The sequence below is a fragment of the Cibotium barometz genome, chromosome 49 (assembly GCF_041138505.1).
Source record: "Cibotium barometz isolate CiBa-2024 chromosome 49, ASM4113850v1, whole genome shotgun sequence".
NCBI classification, from domain to species: Eukaryota; Viridiplantae; Streptophyta; class Polypodiopsida; order Cyatheales; family Cibotiaceae; genus Cibotium; species Cibotium barometz.
In genome coordinates this window covers 17,742,409-17,751,884 of record NC_141094.1, presented here as the reverse complement: position 1 = coordinate 17,751,884, position 9,476 = coordinate 17,742,409, and the positions used below count along the sequence as shown (strand labels likewise).

Genomic DNA, 9,476 nt, shown 5'->3' with positions numbered 1-9,476 from the left:
ACACCTATTTGCAAATAGGTGTCTCGACACTCTTTGTAGTGTCTCTATTATGTTTAGGTTAATAGATTTGTTTTTGCTAAGAAAGACTATATTGTGTTTTTAATGTTTTAACAGTTAAAAGGTGGACAACCTAGATTAATTCGTGTTGACTACTTGTCTTTGACTAACCAAAATAGCCCACTCATCATACATCTTACGCTTACCATAACATGTTGCAATCCCCTATTTGCAAAAGATGTCGTGCCACTTAAAAGGTGTCGACACTTTTTTTAGTGTCTTTATTGTGTTTAGGTCAATAGATACGTTTGTTGCTAAGAAGACTTTACTACTGTGTTTTTAAATTTTTTAATGCATGAAAGCTACATGTTCGAAGTGTTTATTCTTTTGCAAGTTAATTTTTGTAGGATATATTTATTTTTGTATAAGTTCATGACTAAATTATCGCTCCAAAATGGCCATAGAAGAATGCACAAGCTTTCAACATTGGATTTGGGCAACATTTAATAGATCCACGTAAACAAGTAGTTCCTCTCAGCAGAGCAAGAGACAGCACAATAAACTCTAGAGAGAAAACTTTAGAGAGAGAGGGGGAAGAGGGAACGTGGCCTTCTTTGACACCCGGATTCACAACAGTAGATCGCTTAACAAAGACAGTAGGGAGGGGGGAAGGGCCAGGACACCTTCTCCGACTGCTAATGCGTTCACACACAATGTGTGTGTGTGTGTGTGTGTGTGTGTGTGTGTATGTATGTACATACATACATACATACATACATACATACATATATAAGCATGCATGGACACACACACACACATGTATATAATTATAATAAAGGGAAAGAAAGAAAGGCAAGCCATCATTCCACCTCAAAAAATGGACAACAAAAACTAATGAAACAATAACTGACGGAAAGGCATATGACTCACAACCTTTAGAACCCTAAGTACATTTCACACTAACTTTTAAAAAACTAAGGATTGCACAGCTATAAATTCTTGAATATCCAAAGTAATCCCCAAAATTAAACATACTACAATTATGTCATGATTACTCAGAAAATGACTCCTCCATTTTTAAAAAACATTCAAAAGGAGAGAATAAAAAATAAAACTAATATGCACTCTGAGGTCATTGACTCTGGCAAATGCACATCCCACTTTCTCTTCATAGTATCCACTAGCTTAGACAAAGATCCACAAAGCAGTCCATTAGTTTTTTCTACTAAACCATTACATTGGGGATAATAGGGAGTTGACATAGCATGCTTTATTTTTAATTTTTGCACCAAAGCTTCAATCAAGTCATTCCTAAAAAACCTCCCCCCATCCGTAAGGATTTCTAATGGACACCCAAATCGGGCACATATGTATTCCCTGAGAAAGGATGCCACAGCCACTGCTTTATTATTGACCATGGTCTTTGCTTCTGCCCACCTTGTTGCATAATCTATGGCCACCAATATGTAATACTTTCCATGTGAGGAACGAGGAAGTGGGCCCACAAAATCTAATCCCCACCTTTCAAATGGACCATATGCTGGGATAGGGTTTAAGGGTCCGGGAACCAATTGCTTATGCCCATATGCCTGGCATACTTCACAGCTTCTGCACCACTCAGACATCTTTGCTGAGTCCTCACAACGGAGCCAAAAATAGCCCCGAATTTTGCACCAAAACAGCCCCAAATTTGACCCTCAAATCAGCCCCAAAAGAGCTCTCAAAAACTATCCCACATTTATCCAAAACAGCCCCAAAAGAATGTTGACTAGCCTTGTCATGCTCTCGGAGAAAGCGACCAACCATGTGGTTGTCCTAGAAGAAGTCGACCAGCCATGTTGCTTTGGAAGAAGTCGACCAGCCATGTTGCTCTTGAAGAAGTCGACCAGCCATGTAGGAGCTACGGAGAAAGTCAACCAGCCATGTAGGAGGTATGGAGCAAGTCAACTAGAACTGTAGGAGGTATGGAAGAAGTTGACCAGTCCTCTAGGAGATATGGAGCAAGTCGGCCAGCCATGTAGGAGATATGGAGGAACTTGACCGGTTGAAAACAGCCCTCCTACCTTGCTTTAATAGAGTCGAGTAGCTATATTTGTAGCACTTTTGCCTTTTTGCCCAAAATAGGTGAACTTGCCCAAAAATATCAACTTTTCCCTTTTTGCCCAAAATGGGTGAGCTTGCACAAAAATATCAACTTTATGCTTTTCCTTGGCTTGATGCCCAAGTTTTCAACCCAAAATATCAACTTTTGTGCTTTTCCCAAGCTTGTAGCCCAAGTTTGCTCTAGATAATAATATGTGCAGCCCTTCATTAATGATGTGTGAACAAACCGACTTGTAAACATTATAAGTCACTTTATTGATAAAAATCCTCATGGTGCTCATGCTGCTGCCATCTTTTAGGCCAAACTTTACCAGCAAATGCTCCAACTTTCTTCTCTGGAAAATCCCTGTTCACACCTTGGTTATGCTCAGTGTGTGAAACACTGATCAAGACTGATGAAGGGACCAAATGGTTGACATCCTCTCCGTCCGCAACTGTATAAACTTGATACAACTGAGATATCCTACAAGAATAGCAAATCCACTGCCAATCCGAAATATTTCATAATTTCGACATTAAAGCCATAAAGATCCAAAGTCAGATACGGGCACAAAAGCCAACCGTATCAAGAAACCATCTTTATCCATATCCTGAGTCAACAACTCTGATAATAACTAGACATAGGCACAAGAGCCAAGTGTGTCCCAAATATCCATAAACTAGATAATAAGCAGACACAGGCACAAAGAGCCAACTATGTCCCAAATATCCATAAGCCAGATAATAAGCAGACACAGGCACAAAGAGCCAACTATGTCCTAAATATCCATAAATAGCTTGAAGTACCTACAAAAGAAAAGTAAGTAGAATACATAGCCACAAACATCTTGCCATGCCATTGGACTGCATAAGGGCACCACCTCTATGATCCGTACGCATACCCAAGCCATATGGTTCACCAAGGCAACAACCCTTCCATGAAACCATACATGCTCGCGAGGGTTTCCCCTTCCACGAGACTTCACTCACCATGGCTACCACCCTTCCATGAGTGCCGATAATACTCACCAAGGCTACCACCCTTCCATGAGTTCACGTCATCACTCACCAGGGCTACCACCCTTCCATGAGTGAATCCATCCACAGTTGGCGTAGACACAGTCTCCTGCCAACGTGATGTTAGATCACATGACCCTTGGCATAGACATAAGTCCCTAGCCAACAAGGCGTCATGTCCGCTCTGCCGTGTGCACTCCATGTTTGTACTCAAAACATACACTTTCGAGGAGAGATGGGCTCAAGTTCACTCTACCACACGCACTGTGTGTTGGTGCTCCGACCACACACCTTGGAGGAGAGGTGGGCTCAATCAGTCTACCACGTGCACCTTGGAGGAGAGGTGGGCTCAATCAGTCTACCACGTGCACTTCGTGGTGGTATTTTGATCACAAACTTGGAAGGAGAGGTGGGCTCAAGTGTAGAAGATATGATGGAGAATAAGTCACAGGCATAAATATCCTGGTTTTCCATGAACATTTCTGTTGCATATAGTTTTACATGCATTTCAGCCACCAATAGGAATCCATAGAAAAATCCTCGATCCATGAGTTCCGTAAGTCCACTGCATCCCAAATAAATGGATCCAAAAAACATACTCCATCCAAGCAAAAGGAGCCAATGATAACCGTATAGATGCACCAAACCATTGTATATGTATAAATCCTTGGGCAAAGATATGCCAGAAATTGTCGATAGTCCTTGAACATATCCGTAAGAAAAACCAGATAAACCAGGCTTTTCAACCATAATGTTTACCTGATGCAGATCAAGGCAAAAAAACAACACAATTCTCCTTGTATAGGCATACAAGGGTTGAGTGTCCAAAAACACTTACAATAAATTGCAAAAAGTAGCAACTTTGCAGAACTCAAAGTATATGTAGCTTTTCTTGCCAGGTTCGTCATGAAGCCAAAAGGAATGTCTCCTCAACATACACATAAGATATCTTGAGATATAGCTCCATATAGCTTGCTCATAAGCTTGATTTATAATCCACAATCATCCATATGGAAAAAGTGCTGAACATGGGCACGTAAAGCCAACTCCATAATCCGAGGATAAAATCTGTGAATCCATAAATCCTTATACCAAACTGTCTACTACTGCTCATGCTCATACTGCTTCCATAAGCTCGATCTTTTCTCTTTCTCATTGTTGGAAGGAAGCCTCTTGCTTTCCGAGAAATCCTATGCTCTAATACCACTGTCACACAAGAAGGGGACTCCTGGAACAAAATAATAGACCAACACTTCAAATACCAGACGACAGAGTAAGGAAACATAGCGAAAGAACCATAAACAATTCAATAACATCGCACTAAGCCGGAACGGTCAACCCCCGTAGGAACTTCTTTATTGAGAGAGAAGCTTTACAATAAACCAAGGTGCGGGTGCATACAACACCGGATTTTCCACAAAGCATCACCAAATCTCTTGCCCATATATCCATCCAGTGCCAAGATAAAAACACTGCACCAAAAGCCATCCGAAAACTGTCTCAAAGAGTCCCATGAATTAGCTCACAAATAGTCCATAAATCAGCCTAGAACGGAGCTAAAAATAGCCCCGAACTCCCTGCCAAAATAGCCCCAAAAGTGACTCTCAAATCAGCCCCAGAAGAGCTCTCAAAAACTATCCAAGATTTATCCAAAACAACCCCAGAAGAGAGTCGACCAGCCCTGTCAGGCTCTCAGAGAAAGCAACCAACCATGTGGCTGCTCTTGAAGAAGTCAACTAGCCATGTAGGAGGTATGGAGCAAGTAGGCTAGCCATGTAGGAGGTATGGAGCATGTCGGCCAGCCATGTAGAAGCTATGGAGGAAGTCGACCTGCTGAAAACAACCCTCCTACCTTGCTTCAATAGAGTCAAGTAGCTATATTTGCAACACTTTTCTCTTTTTGCCCAAAATAGGTGAACTTGCCCAAAAATATCAACTTTATGCTTTTCCTTGGCTTGATGCCCAAATTTTCAGCCCAAAATTTCAACTTTTGTGCTTTTCCCAAGCTTGTAGCCCAAGTTTGCTCTAGGCGCCTCTTTCTGTCCACATATACATGCCCAAAATAATAATATGTGCAACCCTTCATTAAGGATGTGTGAACACACCGACTTATGAACATTATAAGTCACTTTCTTGATAAAAATCCCATGGTGCTCATGCTTCATGGCCATCTTTCAGGCCAAAGAGTTGGTAAAGGGAAACTAGCTTGATGAGCCACCACATCTTATCTTTATTCAATGGTTGATCTTACGAAAAATCATGCATGCTATATTCCACTCTATTATCTTTGAAAATTCACACTTCCGAGAAAATTTCACTTCCCAAACCATTGGAAGTAGGGGCCAACTTAGTGACAACTAAGCTTTTGGCCGTCCATGATGGCCAAAACCTCCATGATTTGTCAAATTGAACACATCACAAGATTCACATTTACTTGGGTCAAATTGAACTCATCACAAGATTCACATTTACTTGAGAGAGATATGCGCTGTTTTGTGATCTTTTTTATTTAAAAAAATAACCTTAGTGTTGGACCAAGGTTACTCTATTGATATATTAGTGCTCGTTGGGCACTAATATATTAATAGAGACTCGGCCCGAATATGTCAATAGACAAGGTAAAAATCACCATAGAACTTGTAACAACACGAGAGAAAATTGTTTAAGTGCCACGGAACGGGAGGTTGAAAAAATGGTGGTGGTCCAAACAGGGTTCGGGAAAAGATAGGTTCGACTTAACCTAAACTTGTTCAACTTTAGGAATAACCTTTTCATAATTATGGGAGAAGGAAATCTTCAAAAATTTGAAGATTTGGTTATAATTTGAAGAAAATATAAATAGAATGACTGCTCAAAATGATAATTTCCTCCTCAACCTTTGACAAAAACGATTCATGTAATATTCAGAAAAAACAGTTTGCCGAACATGGGGTCCAAATGTGAAATGTCAGCTTGTTTTTCCATGCATTCCTTTCCCATCGTCTGGGGGAGAAAGGCTATAAATCTACCCACCACCTTTTTGAATCCAAATTATCAGCTCGGTAGAAAGATGAACTGACTCCAATGGGGAAGGCGCATTCTTATTAGAACACAGGTCTCCAACAGGGCGTGTCTCTTGTTTTGATTGTCTGGACTGTGTTTTGAAGCTGACAATGTGTGGGATCTCTGAGGCATGGGTATCGTGCATAGCAGGTATGGAAAGCCCCTGCAAAGGAGATCCCATGTTTCCTTTGAAGATGATGCATTTCATTTCAACTCCACAAAAAAACTTGCCATATCTAAGTACATATAGCCACCCAACACATACATTGGTAGGTCTTCAGGAAAAGACCTCATGTCTGAGAAGACAGTGGCTTGATGAGGACAACACCGTGGATCTGTTAAAGCTTGGCTCCCTGAAGATGGTTACCTGATTCCTTCCTATACCAGTAGATGATTTCCTCTCAGCACCCCAAGGTAACTTTGCACAAAATATTCCAATGCAGATAAGCATTGCCAAGCTGAGGAAAAGAAATAAGCCTTGTGCACTTCTCAGGTGTAAACGGGTGGACTGTACCTGTGTAGGGCACTCATAATCGTTCAATTTTGTTGCTTCTTGTAGCTTTTTTACTTGACCAGTCTCTGAAAACCTGAGAAGACCTGCTGAAAACTCTGCTGTTAAATTTGAGTCACGACGAAATGCCTGCAGCATGGAGGGTCAAGACAAAGTCAGGATCAATGATAGGTTTCACCATTTGATTTTATTCAATTGGTCCAAATGCCAAAATTGCGAACATTTTGTACTTCAAAGTATTGAACATTGAGTATGCCAAATAGTGTATCTAAGACCATCGCTCTACGCTCGATTATGAAGGAGGATGGTACTATCATTGGATGAGGAGATCTGGGACACGCTCCCCGCGTATATCTGGCCATCTTGGTCCGGGATTTTCAGTACCACATCCACATGGGAGGCCTTTGTTAGTGGGAGGCCCGTGTAGTATGTGGTCACCATTTCATTTCATTTTCAGTACCTTTTGTTTCCATGTTCACAGTTTGCACATGGACCTTTTGTAACACATCTGGTCTCATAGACCAATTGAGTCTTTTGGTCTGTTCATAAAATCTCTCTCTCTCTCAGGGCTTCACACCAGTGCACATGGGTGTCCTCATTAGAGCTCACTACGAAATTCCAATTTTATAGGCCATTTACAAGTTTCAGAAGATGGATTTATTGTAAGCCTTGGCTATCTTCAAAGGCACATGCCACAATGCCATGGGGATCACCACAAAGCATTTTTTAGGAGTTTCAAAGGATGGATTTATTGTGAGACTTTGCTATCTTCAAATGTACATGCCACATGCCATGAAGATCACCATTCATCCCACCCTCTACGGATTGAGTCCGGTATAGTAGATCACCCCTCCCGGGAGGCACAGATATGTAGGGTATGGACAACACGAGAGGTTGATGTAAGGTCTCCACAGACCATTCCCAAGGATCATCTGACCTAGAACTGAAATCCTAATGAGGTTTCACAGTCCTGACATCGTACGCATCGCATGATTGCAATAGATTGTGGCTAGCGACTCACCGCCCCCCAAGCTTGAGGTTTGATTGCTGCGAGCCTGCTTGGTACCGATGGGCCCAACCTAGCGCCCCATACCACTAGGCCGAACCACCCTCCATGGCCATGAGGTCTTGCACGCCCTTGGTAGCCCTCCTATCTACCATGTGGATACCTCAATAACTCATAAGTGTCCCCAAAGGTCACTTACACAGCAATAAACTCGCTATTATTGGTCCTTGCTTTAATTATAAGCTTTCCTGCTTTATTTATAAGCGTTTAGTCACTATTAGCCATTGGCTATTAATTATAAGCTCTTAGCCAATCTACACCTCATCCTGCTAGTGCCCTTAGCCCACCTATTACCCTCCAAGTTCCCACACCTTAGCCAAGCCCTAACCCTAACCTAGGTCAGTCCACGTCCATAGCCCTAACTCTAGGCCTGTTAGGATGTAACATACTTCCCTCTTTCTGTTCAATTCACGTCCTCATGAATGCATAAGGAGATAAGCCTACGTAAGTGAATCCTCAGATCCGGACATCCATCAATAGTGTACTCGAGTCTACTGCCTCTTATCTAGGCCAGTGTAAGACTCCTCTTGTAGAACCTACTACAAAGATCCAATTGCTTAGGTTAGTCCACGTCCATAGCCCTAACTCTAGGCCTGTCAGGACGTAACATACTTCCCTCTTTCTGTTCAATTCACGTCCTCATGAATGCATAAGGAGATAAGCCTACGTAAGTGAATCCTCGGATCCGGACATCCATCAATAGTGTACTCGAGTCTACTGCCTCTTATCTAGGCCAGTGCAAGACTCCTCTTGTAGAACCTACTTCAAAGATCCAATTGCTTATTGTCAATCCAACTCTCATCCCGAGAGTTGAATCCCAATATGACCCCCAGTCTTAAGAGTGCAACAAGCTTTGCCATAACAATCCTAGCACAGACCCACAACACAACTTAATTGTCATACCAAATGGCATCGTGCATTGTAGAACCTACTACAAAGATCCAATTGCTTATTGTAAATCCAACTCTCATCCCAAGAGTTGAATCCCAATATGACACCCAGTCTTAAGAGTGCAACAAGCTTTGCCATAACAATCCTAGCACAGACCCACAACACAACTTAATTGTCATACCAAATGGCATCGTGCATTAGTTGTTGGCAAACACTAGTACACTACTTAATGCACAAAAAAAGTCTTAGTGCCATGTACTCCTAGTATAATATTCCAACCACAAGACAATCCTCATCTAAGATAGAATAGAGATTGTGTTCTCACACATAACCAGTAGATACTCATGTCTACTTTAGGGCAAACATAGAACTCCCCATCAATTTATGTGTATGTCCCATGTCCTCGGATAGCTTGAAGACAACATATGGCTTCCAAGTACTTTTCATCCCACCAAATAGGAATGAACTTAAGGTTACCAAAGGTCACACAATTCCATTAATAGAGATCCTGAAGGACAATGGTTATAACATATTCCACTCCCAACATGCCATGGGTTATATCTCATCAAACACGTGAAAAGTTCATATGACTCCAAAGTTTTGGAATCAAAATTACCCCATGGGATTCCGTCCACCCTAGAGTATCAAATGGTTCAACCATCAACTTGTCTAGACATTCAGCCTAAGATTGAGAAGTTCCAAACTTCTCCTTTCTCATGTACAATTCCGAGGCTACCTCATGTATCGATATTCATCAATATCATCTGACCATCGCGAGAGTGTGTGATGAATCATAAAACTTGTCACCCTATGAGTGACATACCAATGCTCAGACAACCAAAAAGTCCCTTGTCTTGTTGTCACTCACAG

At 41.6% G+C, this 9,476-nt stretch overlaps 1 protein-coding gene across 1 annotated transcript in view; it reads right to left on the bottom strand.

Moving 5' to 3' along the window:
* Positions 1–5,882: 5,882 nt before the first annotated feature.
* Positions 5,883–9,476, bottom strand: part of LOC147610363 (glutamate receptor 3.3-like) — a 34,482-nt gene continuing 30,888 nt past the window's right edge. Inside the window, exons 3-4 of the mRNA XM_086786404.1 lie at positions 6,653–6,778; positions 5,883–6,516 (exon numbers count right to left, since the gene is read on the bottom strand). Coding sequence (XP_086642530.1) covers positions 6,502–6,516; positions 6,653–6,778 — 141 coding nt within the window. The 3' untranslated portion in view covers positions 5,883–6,501. The remainder of the gene's footprint in view (positions 6,517–6,652; positions 6,779–9,476) is intronic.